The 22,371-nt window shown below is 42.7% G+C and overlaps 2 protein-coding genes across 4 annotated transcripts in view; both read right to left on the bottom strand.

Moving 5' to 3' along the window:
• ClC-a (chloride channel protein 2) overlaps positions 1-19,833 on the bottom strand; it is a 52,017-nt gene extending 32,184 nt beyond the window's left edge. Inside the window, exons 1-2 of one of the 3 annotated variants that reach the window (XM_033480381.2) lie at positions 19,743-19,833; positions 17,032-17,317 (exon numbers count right to left, since the gene is read on the bottom strand). In XM_033480381.2, the coding sequence (XP_033336272.1) occupies positions 17,032-17,091 (60 nt within the window). In that variant the 5' untranslated portion in view covers positions 17,092-17,317; positions 19,743-19,833. Of the gene's footprint in view, positions 1-17,031; positions 19,671-19,742 lie in introns of those variants that run through there. The other 2 variants (XM_033480380.2, XM_033480379.2) reach the window with 2 other exon arrangements.
• LOC117226249 (putative oxidoreductase YjmC) lies at positions 120-6,266 on the bottom strand. The gene is made up of 2 exons (XM_033480399.2): positions 4,061-6,266; positions 120-1,833 (listed from the first exon to the last, which is right to left on the bottom strand). Exons 1-2 carry the CDS (start codon positions 4,397-4,399, stop codon positions 982-984), a joined length of 1,191 nt encoding a protein of 396 aa, XP_033336290.2. The 5' UTR covers positions 4,400-6,266; the 3' UTR covers positions 120-981.
• Positions 19,834-22,371: the final 2,538 nt, after the last annotated feature.

Genomic DNA, 22,371 nt, shown 5'->3' on the forward strand with positions numbered 1-22,371 from the left:
CGCCGGCACAATTGACAAAGGACAATTAAACGTGACGTGGTCGTCGAGTGCGAAAAATCCGAGCCACGAGACAAAATGCGACTCGTGGAAACGATATCAACACTGTTGATACTTATCTGTATATATAATATTAAATATTTATATATTTAATTTACGATAATTTACCTAAGCTGCATCGCTAATTTCACGTGTACAACTCGTACAATCATTAAAACTTTAAACGAGAAACTCTATTTTTGTCTATTTTTAACTTAATTAAAAAGAGATAAAAAAAAGTTGGTCGAACAATTTTGTACCAAACGTTTCGAAACCAGAAATACTTCTGGATCGAGGTAGCAATATCAACGATTGTATCAAAAGCTACACCAATACCTTAGAACAGCGTTTCTCAACCTGTAAGTACGGGTACGTACACAAATTTCAAATGAATTTTCATCGTGCATATAAGTTACCGAGATCAATAAAATGTATAAAAGAGACATCACAACATCACAAAAAAATTAAAAATATTTGGAACAATTATAAACAACTGATTCCGTTTCAAAAGATGTACGGAATGGATAGCAGTGAAGAATAAATACAGAGCAAAATTAAATCTTGAGCCCCTGATTTGCGTTTCAAATTTCAAAAGTGGACCCTGACATAAATCTCGAGCCTGGTTTGCGTTTCAAATTTCAAAAGTCGACCCTGACATAAACGTGCGAATTTCCCAAATTCAAATTCCACCGTCTCATTTAATTTTATATTCTGATTTTCGTTATACCTCTTATTTCTAATAAATTAATTTCATTAATCCGAATTCTTTTCGTTCGTCCATATTTTTCAGCCATTTAAAGTTGGCTGTCACCAACTTCCGGCAATTATTTTATATGCATATCAAATATGCAAGTATCTACAAAATGGTTGAGTGAAGGTTGAGAACCACTGCCATAGACATTTTGTTTAAAATTCTACCCTCTCGCGAAATAATTTGTCCAAATCTTAATCGAGCTTCGAGGAGCAAACTTTCATAGGCTGTACGCCGAGCAGTTTCGCCAACTCTTCAGCATCCTTCAGCTGATTAGGATGATAAGCGATGCCTCCGGACCGATCGACGCGTTCCTTAGCAGCCTTCTCAGGGTCCCCAGCGACCAGAACAGGCTTGTCGCCAGCCTTCGGCATCTCCCTCAACTGTTTCAACAAGGTAGCCAGCCTGTCCTTGGACCCAGACCCGAAAGCTTCCGGATTAATGGCCATGAAGCAATGCCCAAGGTCAGCGATCCTCTCCTTGCCCTTCCATTGTCTGATATTAGGTCCAAAGTGGCTCCCAGAGAGGATTCCACAGAGGATTTCGACCATCAGACCTAAACCGTATCCCTTATAGCCGGACGTATGCTCTTCTCCGCCCAGAGGCATCAGGGTCCCGGTCTTGCAGGCGTCTTCGGCATCGCTGGTCACCTTGCCGTCGCTTCCCAAGGCCCAGCCCAGAGGAATCGGCTCTTTCTTCGTCACTGCCAGCTCCACCTTGCCCAAAGCGACAGCCGTGGTCGCCATGTCCAAGAGAAACTCGTCGCTGTTCGAAGCTGTCATCCCAAGGGACAGAGGATTCGTGCCTAATCCCTTGCCGATGCTGCGTGTAGGGGCCATCAAGGGGCTAGTGTTGGTGCAACTGAAACCGATCAGACCCTGTTCCATCGCCATTCGAGTGTAGTACCCGCAGATACCGTAGTGATTCGAGCTGCGGACTGTCACCATGCCGATCCCGAACTTCTTCGCCTTCTCTATGGCCAGCTCCATGCAGAACTTGCCCACCACGTGGCCCAGCCCGTTGTTCCCGTTTACCAAGGCCACCGCCTGAAAGAACCCTCGTCAAACTTCGTCGCTTCAAAGAAGCGAAGCTCAATAGCTGGAGGACAGCTAGGATTCCTCGGTGTTGTTCCGTAAGGATGACCTCTCTAACCGCCTTTATTTAGAAAGCTAGCAATTTAGGGGATGGGCTTCTCTTTCAACGCAACTCTTAGCTAACAATTCACGGGATTTTCTAGCTAAATAGTGGAATCGTTTGCGAGATTGATTGCTTTCTTCTGTCATCTAGCAACTAAGCAATTTAGAGGATCGCGAGGGGATAATTTGGGAAAGTAGCCTCTCTTTTAACGAGTCTTCTAACAAGCTAACTATGTTTAGATGACCTTCTAACTAACTCGTCCATTTTCGTTGTCCGTCGTCTAGCAAGTTAGATGATCACAAGTCAACCATTTAGGGGACGATCTAAGCGAATATTTCCACCTCGAACGTATCCTCCATAAAGCTAACAATTTAGGGGATGATCTGGCTGACGAATACAATTGTGTTTGAACCGTGATTAGTCTTGTCTGTCAGCCAGCAAGTTAGCAATTCAGAGGACACAGAGCAGAGCGCTCGATATCTGTCGAGAAGTTAAGTGGCCACCGATAAGGATCCGTTTCGAAACCCGCGAATTATCGGCGTTGTTTTTCTGATCGGGCTCGCCGACTCCGGAGAAGAGAAGAGGCTCGGCCGACTGTGTGGTACAGAACTTTAGATAAACGTGACGTTTCCCAAACGGTCCGGTTTTCGCAGGCGGGAAATACGAAGTGTCTGAAGGAACAACACCGAGCAAACCGGTACGAGCCGGATCTCCGGGCGTCTTTTTACTGCTGCAAGAGTGGAAGCTGAGTAGCCGTGACGCGTAACAACATTGATTCTTCAGCGATTCGAAGCGATTAGTCCCGGGAATGACTAATTAAAGACGGATTAGCGGCCGTCGAACAGCTTCCAAGCGGAGACGCGATCGAGCGACTTCGTCTTCGTCGGGTTTTGCTGTCTCCTGGAGGAATCATCGAAACGTTAAAAGCGATGACTAATGAAGTTCGTCGAGATGCGTTCTCTAAGCTCTTCGCAGACTCTTTGTCGTTTTGTTTAGGTATACTCGAGTTCGAAAACACGCCTCCACGCGAGCAGATCGTTGAAGGTCAAAGAACATCCAGCCGCGGCTGCTCAATTAATCGGACGAACAATCAAAACGCGTCACTCTTTCGACCAGCCTGCGTGCCATCGTTCCCTGACGGAAGCAGCTGCGTTCTCGGCTCTAACGTCAGAAGAGCATTCCAAACAAACTGATTCCTGCCGGGACAAATATAGCGACACTATCGAACGATACACAGCGCACAGGGTTCTTGACTCCGCGTTCGCGAACCTTAATTAACGGAGAACCTTGGAGATCTGCGTGGCCTCGAGAGCTGATGACACGAGCGAACAGAGGATGCCAGCGCGAAGAGGCTGCATCGACTTAGTAAACAAAAGAATCCTGGAGCGTCTGTATTCTTTTCGTGCTAGAATACTTTCGATATGAAACTAGATTCTTTCACGATCCTTGACGATTTTCATCTTGGAAGATGATGAAGAAGTTTCAATCTTGCCAACCCAAGGATCATGTCCTTCAGCGATTCTTCCACATAAAAAAGAACTGTAAGATATCGACTTTTTAGAAGCTAATAATTAGTGCACGTTCTTTCGTGGTCCCTGAAGAGTTTCATCACTGAAAATAACGAAGTTGCTTCAATTCTTCCAACCGAAGTATCATGCTCTTTCATATAGTTCCTCTACTTAGGAGAACTGTAAAAAATCGAATTTTTATCATTCAATAATTAATGCACGACCTTTTACGATTCCCGAAGAGCTTCATCGCCGAAGATGTCAAAGAAAATTCAATTTGTCCAACCTAATCATCCTTATCATGGTACCTTAAATTAATCACTATATATATATTAATATAATATATATTAATATTTAATAATAATAATATTTAATAATAATAATTAATATTATTATAATATATATTAATGATGGTACCTTGAAATATTATCCTTCGAAAACAATAAAAACCGAAGATTCCGTAGAACTTTCGTCAGAAATAAAAAAAGAAAATAAATTAACGAAATTCCGAAGACCACCAGGAGACAGCAAAGTTGGCGCACAAATGCCCAAAGGACCAATCGCTTCTTCGAGCTCGTCGAAGATCAACCAAGGATCGTCGCGCGAGTATCTCCGCGATCTCTACTACCTGAAAATCCTTGTCGATCTCCGGCTTGGCAGCGGCATCGGTGATCTTGCTCTCCAGATCATGCACGTAGAGCCTGAGCCTGTTCAATCCGTGGCTAAAATGGCCGCAATAATCAGCAGTCATCAGATGATGGCCAACGACCTTGCCATCTTCGCTCGTGGTCCCGGCCTTGCACAAGCAGTCCTGAATGAACCTGACCACGTCCTCTTTCGGGACCACGGGCTGCGTCGATCCTCCCGTAGCCATTCTCTGGATCACGATCGAAACCGCCGGTCTGCTGTCGAACAGTCTCGTGGCGAACCGCGTCGCGATTAAAATACTTCTGCCGACTTTGGACATTGTGTGTCTCGTGTGCCAATTATCGCTCGGATGATGATCTTTAATCAACTATCAGTGAACTTTCTTCTGTATCTGCTTTCGATAATCCGCTGGACCGTTCGCCAAGGTTAGACACGAATGATCTGGCGGGGTCGAGTTGTATCGCGTGTCATCGGCGTCTAAGAAGACGCTGGTTATCGGCGTCTAAGAAGACGCTGTTATCGTCGCAGTTCTTGATAGCTCGAGACCGACCTTGTCTAACAGACGTTATCGTTTGTTGTCTATGTTCTTCAAGTTTTTCCTTAATTGGTATCTTAATTTTGATATACGATTAATCCTTTTACTGCGATGCAATCTTTATCGATTACCCATCAAATCCTTCCGCGATGTTTTTCTTCTCTTCGGAGTATCTTATATAAGTTTCTGTACCTTCTTTTAAATCGCTGTCTGTTTTCAAGGTATTCTTCGATTTTTTTTCTTTGCCGTATCACGTCTCGGTTCTCCCTTTTCGCCAATTACCAATGCGCCATATTCTCGGTATCTTCTAAAGTCGATGCTTCTCGCTGTCCTCTCGAATGTTCCTTGTGGATCGTGCTCTTCGATCTCGATCACGTCCTATTCCGCACAGAGAGGAGCGCCGATCTGACGATCGTTTCAATCTCCCGCCAAGCAAGAGCTCTAGAAGACCGCCCGTCCGCAAACCGTTGCGTAACTTTCAGCAGAAATTCGCGTCTACAAATGCAAATCTCCCTGGCGATTTGAGAACGTGACTTTAGGCGACTTAACCGTCCCCCGTCGGCGTATAGTTATCGATCGACAATGTTTTCCCGTTGACAAACTCACCAGCCCGATCGAATGATCTATGGATCGCCGGCAATGACTCGCGGAGCGTCGAGGCCAGTGAAAAACACGTTTCACTAACAGTGAGGCTTCTGTAATCCACTGGCTAGGACTGGCTGAGAAGATAGTGGCCGCACTGGCTGACGTCAACGGCGGATAATTCGAATATCGGATCAGTTGCTAACTCTTTCGGCTTTGATCGTTCGTCGCCGAACATTTACAGATTGAATTTGGAAATCGAATTTAGGAAATTTTGAAGAATTAAATCGAGAAGCTACATTTAGAGCTCGAATAAGAGACTACGTTGCTTAGGCAGTTTTGTAAGATTTTTCCAAAGAATTTTCCTGAAGAATTTTATCGACGAATTTCCCGCTGCGGTTTTCCGGCTTCCAGAATTATTAAGCGAATCGATCCACGTAATCGAGCTAAGATTTAGAAAACGGGAAATCCATTTTCAAGCTAGTTTTTTTTACGTCACTTAAGTCACATAAAGAATAAGATTGAAATCGAACGAATCGGTATAGAATCGAATGTTATTCAAATAAATTCATTGAATGGGATTCTATATCATTAAAATTCTGAACTCGATAATCCATAGGCATTATGTACCATAAAATAGAAAATAGGTCGAATTCTTCAAAATTCAATTGAAAAAGAAACTTGAACAGTATCCAAACCGAATAAGATAATTTCATAAAATTCAGTTCTATTCAAAATTCTGAACTCGATAATCTATTATAGCAGAGCTCGGAATTAATCCAATAACATTTGCGAGGTCTTTGCCGCAGAGTTCACACCAGTCTCCGAAAATCCTCTGTCGCGGACAGGTTAATTTCGAGCCCTAATACCGGACATTAAGAAAGCCTCCGGATAATCGAAATGCCAAAATTATTATGTCACAATTCCCACACACACACAATTCCCTTGCATCGCAGATTCGGCGAGGAACGATCGCGAAAAATCGGAGAATCGTGCTCGATGATTATTCCAGCAGTTTTCTCTCGAATTAATTAGCCCCGCTGCTTCTCTCCACGGTTAAGCTATTTAATGATGTTCAGCAGCGCCTTCCACTCGACAGTCCAGGCTGCAGCAAGGGATATGACGTATCTCTATTTTTGCGCTGATAAAACTGCCATGCCGGTATCTCCGGAGCGCAGTTACACACTTTGGAAAATCGCGCGTGTACACAGACGTGCGCGAGCGAGCGTGTAAACACGGCGAGATTACTAGTCGCTAACGCCTATCAACGGTTAATCTATCGAATTCAATATATTCTTCGGTTAACAGATGTTTTTCCAGAGTCACTGTATCCCTAGACACGTTCGATACAACATTCTGAAATCGTTGATTGCAAGATTCGGTAGCGGGACGAGACGGGCGACACAAAGGACAGTTTGTATTTAGCCGCTATCCGTCTCGCTCGTGTAGCTAACACGATACCGGGCTTTTTTTAGAATCTTTCGATTGCTCCGAGCAATCTATAGACCGGCCAGTAGGATATTATTATACCGAAACGAAGAAAAAAAAAGGTTCAAGCCTGTCGATTAACCTTATCAATTACTACCGATGGCTCGATCGTCGGCGAATTACACGAGGCCGCTTATCGATAGCTCGAAAACGAATTACGAGGATGATCGAAGCACGATGCAGTCGATCGATCATCTATTATTCAATAGATGATCTGTTCGATGAATGGACAGTCGACTCATAGTGCACACATATTTCATAAATAAACTGTTAGTAAAATATAATTATTTATGTGTTAATATTTAATTGCTAAATTTCTATATTAACGTCCATTTTTATCTTGTACAGTATATCATATATAATATATGTACAATATAAATAATATGTTTCTAGTCCTATTAAATTTCTTTTCTTCTCCTGGAAACATTGTTCTCTGTCGCGACTAAACAGATATCTTCCTGTAGCATCTATTAATGGATGATTTTGAATAAATAAAATAAGTAATAACCAAATATTTGATGTGGAATTCATACTCTAAATAATTCATACTCAAATAATATACTTGCAACTGATTACCGATTACTTTTCCAGTAGAAATAATATTCAGTGCGGAATTCATGCTCACAATAATTCGACATTAATTATGCTGGCGACTGAGCACTCGTTTACTATAATACATGTAACTTTCTACGTTCTTCTAAAAATATTATGAAACCGCTCCGATTATGTTAATTAAATACTGCTGCATCAATTTACGATTTCAAGACAACAATTTCTGCAAAAGATCTTGAGAAAACTTGCTTTCAAATTACTTACACACTTGGTTGCTAATGAAAGGGTTAGCAACGCGTTTGTACCGACTAGAAATCCGACGACTCGTGTTATATGATCTAGCATCTTCGGTTTAGGGGAACGACGCGGACAGCGTGCAGAAAATTAAGAACGATAACCGAGCACGGAGAGTGTCGCGACTGAAAGTGTTGGTGCGACGGGAACAGGTGGAAACAAAGTGGATGAGCGAGCCACGGTGGAAGGTGCAAGGCAAACCGGCTAATCCGGCCGCAGAAAAATCGAGGATCGATCCTGCGTTTCCGCGTGCATTCTACACCTAGCGAATCGCTCGCGCGAATTGCTCGAATCGCTTCGGCGACCCGCGAATGTTCGGCGCGTTTGCGCAATTTCCTGCAAAAGCAAACGTTCTAGTAGTCCTCGGAAAGCTTTCGATAAATCTCCGATATCGATATCATTATCATGCCAATTTTCGTCAAGGTCCGTTTAGCCGGTCGGACACATTTCGAGATCCGCATTTCTGCGAAAACAAAACGTTGCTAAAGTTATGGTTACTGCAAACGGGTTCTGCAATTCCCAAAACGACCATCATTCGACTGTTTGCTGTCGGTATCCTTATTATTTAAATTTCTTTGCCGATCCATTTGTCACTCTAAACACCGCGAGGTCTGCAGCTTTGCGACAAAACTTTGCTAAGTTCTGTTTTCTGCAAAGGGGACTTCGTAATTTACGGACAGCCAGCAGCAAGCCACGCTGTCATTAATAGCGTTGTTATTTGAACTTTTCATAGGTCGATTCGTGGAGCAGAGTTTCGAAAGGATCAAAGGAAACACAGATGCATTTCCTGCAATGGTACTTTCCATTTCACGACGAGCGATCGTACGATAAATTTGTGCCGTTGATACAGTTACCGCGTGAACTTTTTTCGGATCTTTTGGACGGATCGGAAGCCACCGAGATCGTATGGATCGCGCTTGAACACGAGCCACAGGTGTAGAATGACGGAGGCCGTCAGCTCTTCGACTCAGTTTCCTGGAAAATGAGCCATCGGGGCCGAAATCGGTGAGCATTCCGAGTGCTTTCAGCTGACGTTGAATTATCGGCGTCGTTCGGTCGAACTTTTATGGGAAAGCATTATCTTGTTATCTCATGTTTCATCTCAGAAATTTTCGGACTCGGAAAACTGCGCTTCGCTCGACGAATAAGTATCGCGAAGAGTTTCACTCAAACGAATCAATTTTCTCGAGGGATTAACTCGATCGACAGCTTTGTCACAATAACCAGTTAACCCTGGGGTGGGACGACTTGACTTGTCATTCACACCTGACCTCATTTTTCCTCCATTCTTTTTTTCATGGAAGTGACAACTTACTTTTCTAATGTCTGCAGTGACGTGCAGCCGATTGCGTCACCGGAAATTGCTATGCTCATGCTGTGAAATAATAGTTGTTGCGAGTGTTGCTATCTGGAATTCGTGAACCTGTCAGTTTCGAAAAGGAAGTCGATGAATCAGGCGAACGAAAGAACTAGGTAAACGAAAAGATTAAATCGCTAAATTGATATGACATTTAATTTGTTATTATACATTTAAATTCTAATCGATTTTTGATAGAAACTTGGATTGTAGTTGATTTTAAATTGGTGGAAAATTCATTACAATAGATCTCTAATACGAAATTTAATTGTAACGGATTTTCACACACACACACACACATTGCAAATTAAAACGATGATCGATTTTTAATAGAATAATAATCGATAAATGAGGTCGCGCTAGAACGTCCCGTCGATAGGCAGATCAAGTGATTATAAAATGTTCTATAAAATCGAATTTCGAATGTTTTCGAGCCTGTTATCCAGATAATTGGAAAATTATCGGGGAAAACGTTCAGGAAGCTCGAGCGATTAGGTTAATCGCGAAGTCGATACTTGTCTGCTCGTTATTACAGTCTGTCAATATTTGTGTTCCACTTCTACACGCGAAGTCTTTACATACAAGGTGTACCATTTTTAGAAGATAGACACATCGAAGACAATTTTAAGCAGATTCGAAATTACAGCGGATAGGAAAAAACGGTATTGGCACACCTTTTTAAACTTGACTAAATGACTAAACGACTAAATGACCTGAATTATCTGTAGATATTAGAGGGACTGGTTTACTGAACAATTGTTTAAATACTTTATTTTAATTTTTCTATTACTTGCAGTGACAAAAAATAAAAATAAAAACACTCACGTCTCCTCAACTTTTTTTATCCGATGTTATAACGAAAGTTAAAAAAAAATGCGTCTCGTAAGATCTGTTAACCGACCTCGAGCCTATAAACGAGATAGGATAATTCGATTTCTTGGAATGAGTTTGAAAGTGATTTTCTTGGTAGCTCCGAAATCGGCCTAGATCTCGGCGATCGTCCGAAAAATTGTCTGAACGAGCTCGAAGCGACGATAGGAAACGGCGATCTTCCATCGGAACCGTTATCGTCGTTCTTCACACTCCCAAGGCCGCGTGTTTCTACATACAAACACACAACCGTCAAACTAATCGCGCGCCGATAATTAGACTTGTACATTTCGTGAGCAAGTTCGCTGCTCCGTTCGATCCTACGAAAATCACTCGGTTCTAGCACGCCAAAAACATCGTTCCACATCACAGAGAACATACCTGCGATCACATTTCCCCTCTGGATAACGGACTAATTAATTTATTCGCACGAGCCACGATGATTTTCCTGTACAACGTTCAAGCGAATGATTTTCAGATGTCCTCCGGAATTTTTCAAACGAAATATTATTGTGTAACAACGAGGTAAACAAGCATAATGAAATTCTTATCTAAATTTAGAATCTGGTTAATTTTCTGTTACCACGAAGTATCCTTCGTGTTCATCATTAGTTTATTTATCCTCGAAAGAATTAGACCTTTTCCTCGAATGGTTAAGTTACTTAACCATGTTCTTAGCCAATCGAAACGATTAATCTTCCGACAGATAGTATTGAACGAAATCGGCCTCGATTTCCTCGGCCATTAAATTTCATGCATCCTCGCGGAGAATAAATAAAGCCTCTAACGTAAATCAGCTGTAATAATTTTCTTATGCAATATTATATGAAATCATCTGCCGAGCGGAGTCACATCACAGCCACATCACATAATGCTTAATCGTGGTCTTATCCTAATCGGCGATGTAATTAATCTATTCTTGCGCAATCAGTTTCCATTTTCGTGGTCAATGTTGCGTAAAATGGACCCGATCGACGTCTCGAAAGACAATTTCAAAAGAGCAATCGTCCCATCGGGCCGAGTTCATACGTAACAAAGCTCTTATCTCGATCTAATTATTTCTCTCCTATGCGCCTCGAGTGGCGTTCAACTGCAATAAAAATAATGATACTAATATCCACCGATAAGGAGTGTAAGAAATAAGCGAGCGAACAAAGAACGTGGCGGGATTAATTCGCGCATTTAAACGGAACGAAACGGGATACTATCATCGAAGTTACGATAGACAGGATAAGATTTATGGTGTTTGCTCTCTGTCACGGGACCTTGTTCATCCAGCGCGCGCACGATCGACAAAAAAATATTTGCCTGGCGCGCGCGTAGGAGAGGCATCGATTAATTTCGTACAAAATCGCTGGCGGATCGATTAACGGATCGATGGGACAATTAATACGAGTTTTATTTCGCCTCGAAATCGAATTAGAAATCGGCTAATCGCCGCGATAACTCGTTTAGAGCGAACCGTAATCGATGCCGCCAATTCCGCTTGCATATTTATACGCATTATGCAATTGCAACGCGGCCGTGCTGCGTCTCGAATCAATGTTACGTCGAGATTGCCACGCTGGTTGTGAAAAAAAAGAAGGTTCGGCTTCGACAGAAAGGCTTCGGCTTCGATCTTTCTTTCGATCGATCTCTCGTCGCGATCGACGGCGATTTTCTTCGACATGTTTGCATCTTTTTTTATTCGAACACGATTCGTTCGTTCCTAATTAAAAGGTATAATTTTCCATTTTGGAAGAAAGAAGAAATGAAATTGAAGTTACCAAACTTTATATTTTCAAGAAGAATGAATCGGATTATCTATCTGCAATGACTAATAGATCGATCTTCGTTCTGATCTCTTTAAAAGAAGTAATTTTCGATCCTCGAAGAAAGAATGAATGAAATTTACCGCTTACGGGAATTAACAAATATCCTTTGTTTCGCGTCCAATTAAGAAGAAAATAATTCGGCTCGAAGGTGGAGGAATGAAATCTTGATGGACGTGTGCCGATTAGATGAAACCGAGCACCGATTAGCTAAACGATGCTCGCGATTACATCATTAATATTCGATCGCATTACGTTACCTAACTCGTCAAGGGACAAGAAAATAAAATACAACGGGAGACAGAACGGACGACAAAGGAGAAGAATGTCGCGTTTGTTCACCGGAAAACTTTAGGATCACGAGGAATCGAGCGGAACTTCAAACGGGAGATCGTTAATCGACGCTAATGGAATGACATCATCGACGAACGATCCTTGGTTCTCCGCGGATTTTTCGAAAAATCAGGGATTAGTGAAAACTTCTCGCACGAGGAATATAACACCGGTACGGGACGCGATTTTATTAAATACAATAGCTTCGGGAACAACGGCAGATCAATCAACTAATTGAGCCGTTTATTTTGAAAGTGGCATAAGTCACTTTGTTTAATATGGATGGATAAAGTATGGATGCTAACTTTCGAGAAGATTCACTTGTATTTGTTATCTCGGGATACTGATATTTTTCTCAGTATAAATAATTTCGTATAAACATTAAAGAATCACCACTTTTCATTACGGTAAAGTGATAATCTCCGATGTTGTTTCGAGAAGATCGCGTACCATGAATCATGTCCAAGATATTCTGAACTAGCAAACGCTGGACAACTAATTCCAAGAAAAATTAACGTTCTCGAAAGAGTGTGACGATAAACGTTATTTACAGGTGACAAATGATACAGTCTCATTTGAATCCAGACGTAGTCTCTCTCTCCGTATCGGATGAATAATTAACGATCTTCGTTATCTCGGTAAGTGTCGCGTTGCGACTCATTACAATAGGAAAATCGAAACTGTGCCGAACGAACGTTTTTAGCTCGGACAAAGATAGACCGCATTCCAGGATCAGATTAATAAATTATAACAAAAAGGTCTACAATACGTGGGACTCGTAAGAAAACAATTGCTATGCATTTATGCGCAGCACAGAGAATCGATTCATTCATAACAGAAATTCCTTGCTTCGCTTCTGATTGTCATGCTTTTATCTGTAACTCGTCATTCGCGAAGATTCAATTCACTCGTCATTCGAAGATTCAATTCACTCGTTATTCGAAGATTCAATTCACTCCTATTCGAAGATTCAATTCACTCGTTATTCGAAGATTCAATTCACTCGTCATTCGAAAATTCAATTCACTCGTCATTCGAAAATTCAATTCACTCGTTATTCGCAATTTCATTCGACTCGTGACTCGAAAATTCACAGAAATATTTTCCTATATCCCTGATGCAACATTTTTATTTCTGACTCGTGATTCGAACATAGAATACAAAGTAGTTTATAATCGCATGGAAAATCAACTTGCACCAAGGTATAGGAATGCGTTCATGATGGATTTTCGACGGAACGGAATGAGAATGAAATTGCTGGTTCACGGATTCCATTGACTGTGGGAAAGGCTGGCAAGTTGTTGCAACAGTGTGGAACCGAGTGCATCAGCAGGCGATTCAAGTTTCGCGTACAATGCATGGGGAACTCGGCGCAAAGGTAGCCCCATTGATAATGCGTCGGCTGCGGCGGCGGCTCGTCAATAGGCCGTAGTACGAGATGCGTACTACAACCGGGGATGAATGAACTGTAAAACGCGGGAAAACCTTCTCACCCGGTTAAAGAAGCTGCACGTGGGAACGCGTGCACCGATGAATTACTGTCACTTCCAGCTAACGGAATCGTGGCATTCCAATCGCGTTCAGGGTCGGCGAACGTGATTTATAGACTCCTTTTCGTAGTCGCTATAGCGGCGGTCGCGGAGATAAAGAAAAACTACAAGTGAGTTTAGAAATTTAGAATACGCAAAAGAGTTAACGAATAACTTTAGCCGGTTTAACGAAACTCAGTAAATTGTGAAAAACAGCTGAGCGAAGAAAACGAAAACTGAGAACTATGTAGGAATTCTAATATTTTTAGCGAATTGAAGAAATTGTAGAAGCTATAGCGAACGGACAGTTCTAACAATTTCAACAGAACTTAGAAAATCCTGAAAAATCAGAGCCAAAAGAAAGAAAAGAATTAACGATTAAGAATTAAAGAAATCGCAAAAAGTATAGCAAACGAATGGTTCCAGCAGGTACAACGATGTTTGGTTAAATTGTGAAACGAAGAATTGATTTAGTTCCAGCGAGTACAGAAATTGTGGAGTCAACGACAAAGAGAATTTAGAGAATTACGAAACAGATCGGAGCTGCTAGTTTTGAATGTTCGCAGAAGTTATTATTATTTATCAAGGCGTCTGTTCGTCCGCGAGCAACAAGACGAAACAACGGAGCCGAAAAATGGCAGCTTGCCCTGAAAATATCTGTGGAAGCCGTTTCGAAAGTGGCACTACCGTCTACTCGAGGACGCATTGTCTTCGCGTTCGTTACATACATATGCATATAATGCTGTCTGCAAATCTCCGGCAACTTGGCAGACGCGAAAATAATTCAGCAGTTGCAAAACCGCGTCGAGGGTGGCTTAAACGAGCGTATTGTTAGTCATCGGGGAACAATATTCCGGCGAGACTGTCGAGCTACGATTTCAACACCGATCATCGTCGCTGCAAACCGCGCCAAACGCGGGTGCTCATCGCGCAAACATTTGCTCAAACTGTCATCTCTGTCTCGTGACAGTTTTCGGAAACCTTCAGCAATCATTCGCGATCATTTTATTACTTTTCCGAATTATCGAGCTTCGGTTTCACGAAGCTCGACGGCTCACTAAGCAATTTACTGACGCGAGACGAGACGCATGATATATATTTCGTCGATCCTGTGAACTCTAATTTACCATTCTTGCGAGTTTGAAACGAATCGTTGCGAAGAATAAAGCACAGTACTTATGGCTACACACGCAGATAGGAAGATGTAATCGTTCGCCGAATTTCTAAGTGTTAGATTCAACAAAGGCAAACACACGGATTTCTGATAAGAGATAACCGAACTTGATTAGATCCGTTGGAAACCATTTGCGTGTATCTGAAAAACCGCACGTTTTCGCGCGTTTGCGTGGTTACAGTCCTAACGCGACAAATTAGCGAATGAATACAAGCGTCGTCGTCTGGCAAATCGGCGAAGGAAGCAAGCGAGTGTTTAAAGGAGGGCATAAAAATCTCATTATCATTGGGAAGCAACAGATCAGAGTCTAAAGCGTAGAGCGTTCTCGAATGCCGTTCTAAAGTCTGTCTAATTACTACTTGAAGTAGATGTGGTTTGATAAAAGATTCATCAATTTTTTGGTAAATCAAGTGGAAGGTGTAGAATTTTTTGTTGCACTGTTCCAAAGTCCCTCCGATTAGCACAGGAAATAAATGTTGATTGGGAAGACGTTCGTCAAGTTCCTGGCGAATCGAGTACACAGATCACGAAACGGTTTCTGGATCGTATTCAAGTCCGTTTAATTAGCACTGGAAGTAGCCGAGGGTTCGAGAAGAGATTCGTCAAGGTCCTGGGTTAATTTGGTTCAGCCACAGGACGCAGGAGGTTACGACGAGCGCGTAGGAGACTGTTTGGAGTATTGCGTGAGTGATTCATAGCGTGTCGGATGGATCCGTAGACAAACACGCGTCGCGTCGGCTGGTTGTAATCCGATAAATTCGCAAAGGTCGATCATCGTGTGTGCCCATCGCATCGCCGTCGATCAGCTGACGATCCGCGGCTGAATGCCTCGCGATCTCCTGCCGCCAGCACGAGGCCCGCGCGAAAAACGCGCGCGCGACGCGGCGAAAGCGGTAACACGCGCGAGATTCGCGACGGATTCGCGCGAGCACGTGGTCTCCCGGCTTTCTCGATGTTTGTACTCACGACAGACGCATAAATCGCGGCACGAACCGAACTATTCGCGGCTAGCAGCGCGCCGCGGCCAAGAATAAACATGAAAATAGGTTTGCAACCCTTGCCGCGCTCGGAACCGCTCGCATCCGCTCCGGCCTCGCCGGGTTGACGCGATTATGCGACGGAGGAATAAACGATGCGCGATTTAGCGGACGATCGATCGAGCATTCCTGGCGAAGAGATTCGCGGAAGTACGTTTAACCCTCGAGAAAGTAGACTATGAATCAAAGTAACGGTATGAATGAACGATATAGTGGTTGTGCATAGTTATAGGCTCAAAGTGTGACTTTCACATTTTACCTGATACTTAAACAAAATCAAAAGAAAACTGTATTTTATATATTTCTATTTTGCATTATTTCCAATATAGAAATATCATTTAAATATCACTAAAAATGCAAAAGTTACTCTTAGTCTACAATTGTTCACTGCATATCCTGATGTCCTTTTGTTATGTCCATGATCAAAATATGTACGTGCAACTTCTGCAATAAGATGTGCAATCCTGACGTTGTCAATACGACGTTATTCGTCCGCAAAGGGTTAATATTATTATTAAGACAGATCTAGTTTGGAGTATATGGCAATTAGGCAGACAGAGTTTGCCCGCTTTTGCAACAATAACGAATTTGCTGATAGTCGATAAATAGTACAAGAAGCTGCGATGAATTAAATTGCTGAAAAATTGTCGATTCAGTAATCTCAGTTGGTTGCTTCAAACCATGTACAATACCTACAAACACCCGAGAACTATTGCAAACCCAATTAGGATCAGCTCGATTAATCGCACGTGTTTCCTTAATTAATCGTACCTTGGAGTGAATTGTAAAGAACATTTTATTTTCGGTAAAAGCAATTTCCTGGCAAGGTATAAACAAAGTTTCTCTACACCATGTCCTCTCGATACAAACAAAAACCATTCGCTCTCGACCCCATGAACGATAACCACGTCGCCTCGCAAGGACGAGCGTAGCTTATGAATATTTCGGACTTAATAAATATTATCGTTTGGTGATAGATTAATGCACCGAATTATGCCGACGTTATCGGCGCTCGCCGGTCGGACCGTGCACGCAACGAAAGAACAAAGTACTCGCGCAATTGTCCGGTTCGAACGCGAAGTTCGGAATTACATTCGCCGAAGGTATTCAATTTACCGCGTCGCGGAAGAAATGGATCGTTACAATGGAAATCAATTTCGCGCGAGCAGTCGCTCATTTTACAGCCGCGGCGACTTACAATAACGATCGAAATCAAATTCGATGCGGAATTCATTGCGCGAACACTTTCTTCTCTCGCTAAGCGAACTGCGAATTTTTGTGCTGCGACGTTAAACGACCATCGAATTCGTGTCGCAGAGTAGAAAAATTCGCGGTCTCGCGTCACCGAACAAAATTCGTCGAAGCAACGCGATACAACTAAGTACTCACCAGAGTGTTCTGATACCCCAGACCGTAGTCCTGGCTATCCTCGCTGCTGGACGTCGCCATTTCGCACGGAAATCTCGGCGATCGAAGAACAGCTGACACAGACCTCTCCGGAAAAGCGCCGCACACGCACACAAATCAGAGGGAGAAAGAGGACGAGGATCGAGGACAGGACGATCCTAGCTTCTATTGATCTCTGGTCAAAGCACACTTTCCGCCTCTTCTTCCTCTTCCGCCCCGACTCGACTTCCGGTTGGGCCGCATTTATTCCCCCGTCGGCCTCACGATCCTGCGGCACGCGCGCGCGGCAAAACGGAAACCAGCGAGCGAAATGGAAGAGCGTTTCTCAATAATTCATCGAGTCCAGATAAGAAGCACGTTGGCTCTCTCTCTCTCTCTCTCGCCCTCGTTCGATCGCACTGACGCCGCCGTCGTCGTCGCGCACAACAAAACCCGAAACGCGACCGCGACACTGAAAGGAAAAGCGGAATTTCAAGTTCTCCACGGATCGCCGAACTTCGACCGATCGGCCGGTCGGCTTCCACGAGATCACGATAACGCGGCGCCGATCCCGGGCATTTCGGTCCGCGGAGAGAAAGAGAGAGAAAAAGAGAGAAGAGAGACTCAAAGTCCTCGACGAAGACTGCTTCGCCGGTTCCGGAGACGAACTGACGGCAGCGCGTTCACCGGCTGTCGAACGCGCAAACGGCAAGGAAAACAAACCCCCACCACCGACCACCTACTCGAAAATTGGCCCCCGACGCGCGATCATCGGTCGCGCGGCTCATTTTCGAAGAAACTTTACGAATTAGGGGACCGTGAAAGGGGACCTATGAAACGGTCGGACGGTGACGACTCCATGAAACGAGGGAACTTGGACCCTTCGCGCGATTGTTGACTTCGCGACGGTGGTTCGCGGTTTTTGGCGTTCGAAATTTTTCGGGTCTGCTATCGTCGCCGGTTCTATTATCGTTGACTTCGACACAGTAGCTCGCAATTTCTCGATTTTCAGCAGCGGTTTTCTCGTCGTTAACTTCATTTGCGACAGCAGTTCGCGATTTCTCGAACAATGGACCTCTCTTATCATCGACTTCGTTCGCGACAATAATTCAATTCTCTGCAAACAAAGGATTTCGTATGAATGTTCGGATACTGGAATGTTTGATTCACGCGGCTAGATTACGTCCTTGCCGATTTTTACAATAGCCTTGCATACAAATTGCATCAGATTACAGTATTCGCACGTGTAATCTGTTTGGACGATAACATATTCGCGTTTCGATGGGTCGAATAAGCTAGATTCCACTGCGGTGAGAGTATTCTCCCCCAGAGAAAATAGTGGATTATGCACAAAAGACTTGATGAATTATGGAAAAATGAATAATGTATGGATAATCGAATTATTCATTTGCAATCTCTGGGATACGATATACCGACACCGTCGTTATTACGTTTTTTCATCGAAAGATAAAGAATGCTCGAATTTGGTGTTAGCTCTTCGGTGGGTTGGCACAGAATTGTGTTTACAACAGCGATTTCTAATTGTTAATTGCGCTTGAGCCAGTGGTTTTCCTCGCGATTTGGTCTCCTTTTTATCGACTCCGCGCAATCGAATTTGGTTTCGTGCGAATGAATTTTAAGCTGCTTTTTCTATTGTGTTCGCGAAGTGCTATTTTTGTGGTTTCGACAGTTTCTGTTTACGACGGTCGACGTGCTTTGGCGTAACGTAAGTTCGATCGAGAATTGCCAATGCTCGGCCGACATTGTATTTCAAAATGTCAATTTCACGGTCTAGAGTAACCGACATTATTTTCCTGCGGCCGAGAACATATTTCCGAGGTACATAAATCGTTTCCTTCGATCGTTATGACGAATTTTTATTATGACGAACGGAAAACTTTTGCAAGAAAACAAGAAACTTTACTGTCAAGCCGGCAGAAGGTCGCTCTTAAAATCTTCGATTAGCTTGGAACAACGATTACTTGTGGTCCAACATGGATTTTGATCCGATAATTTTGGTCTAAAAGATTTGCTACGACAATTATGGTCCAAACAAACTTGGTCTAACAATTTTTATCAGACAATTTTGGTCGAACAGTTTTGTTTAACGATTTTCGTCTAACAAATTTGATCTAACAATTTTTATAAGACAATTTTGGCCTAACAAACTTGTTCTACGAATTTTGATCTAACAATTTTGCTCCAATTTTGATCCGACAGTTTTGGTCTTGCAAAGGTCTAATCATTTCGATCGGATAATTCTAGCCTAACAATTTTGATCTACCGTTGATTTTTACCATCTTACCGGTCACTGTCGTCGATTAGTCACCGACTTTTGCATAAGCGGTCCGATCACGAATTCTAGGAGAAAAATGTTGGATGGGGTCGGAGGATCGAAAGGGGTCGAAGTTCGCGCGATTAATGCCTCGGCCACGAAGTCGTCCGGCACGCGATCGCGATCGGTTCTCGTTCGATGATTCGGACTTTCACTCGTTATCGCGGATTCACTGTGCGCCGATTCTAAACGTGATGACCACGAAATTACCTCGTGGAAAAGTAAACGGTCAACAACGATGACGAACGTCGACTATGACGATGACGACGACAGCGACGACGACGGCGACAAAGAAAATCGAGAATAAGAAAAAGAAAGAGAAAAAAAAGAGAGAGAGAGAGAGAGAGAGAAAGAAAGGATCTCTCGTGGGTCGTCTGACCTGAGATATATTATTCCTGTCAGTATCGTTGACACCGAGACGCGCCTCGAGACGAGCGACTGTCCGGTCGGACGGTCGTCAGCCGACTGATAGGTGCATGAATGAAGCGGCTGAGATTTCTGCCTCGGTTTACAGGAAAATCGGAAATCTACTCGGCCACGTGACTGGCCGACCGGCCGCTTCGTTTTCGATACACCTGCTTCGAGACGCACTAAACGCGAAGACTATCGCGGAAAGACCGTTACGGTTGGCGATGATCTGTGGGGTGGATCTGCAATGATTCGCGAAAATAACTCAACCCTTTCAGGCGAGTACAGAACGTTTATGTTACTTGAAATCAAGAAATATCAATCTTTCTGTAGAAGAAAGCCGTGGACAGATATGTATGGACACCTTTTAAAACGGGATAATTATTATAAAATTAGACTAAACGGGTTGAATTGTTTGGCGATGTTAGAAGGACTAGCATGCTAGACGATGTGTAAAAGTTCTCGCAAAAATAGCATCAGATGGAAACGACGAAGAATCACGTTTTATCGAAGCATATAACGAAAATTAAAACAATACATTTTTCATTTCGAGTGTATTTTTTAATTTCGAAATTTCATCGAAATGATCTGCGTTATTAACACTTAACTGATACGCCGGGATCGTAAATGGTGCCAATATTGTATTTCATCTTCATTTCGTAGTAAAAGTTGGATTTTCCAGGTGTTTCTGATTTCATACACCAGCTAATCATAACATACAGTGGATCGTTTCGCCTAAAATTAGATTAACACATCCATTTGCACTTCTTATATCAGATCTATCATGTGCCTGGTAAACTAGTCGTTTTTATGACAATTATTATACCAGTATATAAAATATGTATATAATGTTAATTATCTAGTAGATCCTAAATCTTTACGAGTGTAAATATAAAATATAGTAACAAGACATTTCGACCCTTTGAACCTGTAAACCATAAAAATCCCGATTCCCAGAAACCGAACCGACTCCAAAAGCAACCAGGCCAGAAAGTAAAAACAGGAATTGCATAATTCGATTCCCTCGAGATTCGCCAAATATTTCCACGGATCGTAGAGCCGTCGTAAATCTGCGTGATAAGCGTTAAATGAAAATGGCTGATCGAGGCGGAAAACTTGCGGTTTCTTTTATCATTGTGGAACGACTTCCGTTAATATTCCTCTGCCAAGCAACGTTGAGATCGTTTTGGAGATCTACTCGATGGTCCTTGATCCTGAGAACCAAGATCTTGGCCGTTGTTCGGTTCCTCGATCGTTTCCGTGCGCCATGTTTCCGAGGGTACCATTCTCGGGGAAGAGAACGCTCGATCAGCTAATTGGCCCTCGACCACGCACTAATTTCGTATCGCTCGTGACATTTCGGGTCGGGCACACGAGGCTTCGAACTTGGATCGCGAACAAATTGCCCGTCCTGGCTCGATCGATGCGAACGCGCAGCCATTATTACTCTACCTAATCTATGTCCCTCTTTTAACCCCTTGCAGTATAGCAACGTGTCAGACACGTTATGAAGATTTCGACCATAATCTACTAAATATAGATGCGCTTCCTTTGAGCCGAGATAAAATCGCACTCTCCTATCATAAATAGAAAACCATTTCAATAGATATAAATTTCTAGAAATTTATTAGTGCAAAGGGTTAACGAAGAATTTTCCTGCAATTAATTATTGTTTATAATAATCATCAGTTTTCGTTGTAAGGACATCTCGAAGAGATCTTGGTCGTGGAAGCGGACGAGGACATTTTCCCATAGAGACAAAAGCGTGGATTTATTCGGATCGTGAATAGGACCGTTCATTGTTTTCGGTTTACTATTGCTGACAAAGTGGTATTGTTTGGAAAAGTAGAATAGGTGTCTTTTGGAACAGGATATGTTCTTTTTATTCGGGTATACCTTTTTCCTGCTTCGCTTATTCTTGGTAGCACATTCTTTCTTCCTCTCTCTCTCTCTCTCTCTCTCTCTTGTGTTCTTACGTTACACAATCTTTTTCCTCTAATTAAGTACCCTTTCACATACATCTTACCGTGTCCTTCATAGGGAATCCCAACTTTCATGGAACCTGTTTTGAGCTATTCTATTTGGAGAATGAGCATCATTGAAGTTATCGCGACTCGTGATTTGGTTTTGTTAGAAAGAAGAAAAAAACGTTCGGAGACCGGTGTTGAGACGCAGAGCACGAATATTTATGAGAGCTAAGATTCTAAGCAAAGCATCACGTGGACTTTGAAACGAAACAGAAGCCTTATTGTTTTCTTTTGTCAAAATTGAGAGCCTATTTGTCTGCTACTAATGAAACGTCATTGTTCTTGAGAATTAGTATCACATGACAGGTTTATTCTTAATATATTAGAAACGACGACTTTACTAATATTTTGTGCTACTTCGGTTTTTCCTTATTCTTTCTAGGAACTGTCTTTTGACATCGACCAGTGAATCATCTCGTGCGATGATTTCAATAATTAATCGTTCGAGTCCCAAGCAGCGGAATCGATTTTTTGTATAGATTTTGTGTCGAAAAGTCTCAGGTCATTTGAACGGATAACTGACTATCGAAGTAGCGCGCTCAACATTACTGATGCACGTACATCGCATAGTTA

This window comes from Megalopta genalis, chromosome 11, assembly GCF_051020955.1.
Source record: "Megalopta genalis isolate 19385.01 chromosome 11, iyMegGena1_principal, whole genome shotgun sequence".
Taxonomy (NCBI): Eukaryota; Metazoa; Arthropoda; class Insecta; order Hymenoptera; family Halictidae; genus Megalopta; species Megalopta genalis.

What these genes read in the sequence shown, in the direction of transcription:
- LOC117226249 (XM_033480399.2), bottom strand. Translation starts at nt 4,399, where the DNA reads ATGTCCAAAGTCGGCAGAAGTATTTTAATCGCGACGCGGTTCGCCACG. An exon ending in AGATCGACAAGGATTTTCAG is followed by an intron (nt 1,834 to 4,060) that starts GTAGTAGAGATC and finishes GGGTTCTTTCAG; the next exon opens with GCGGTGGCCTTGGTAAACGG.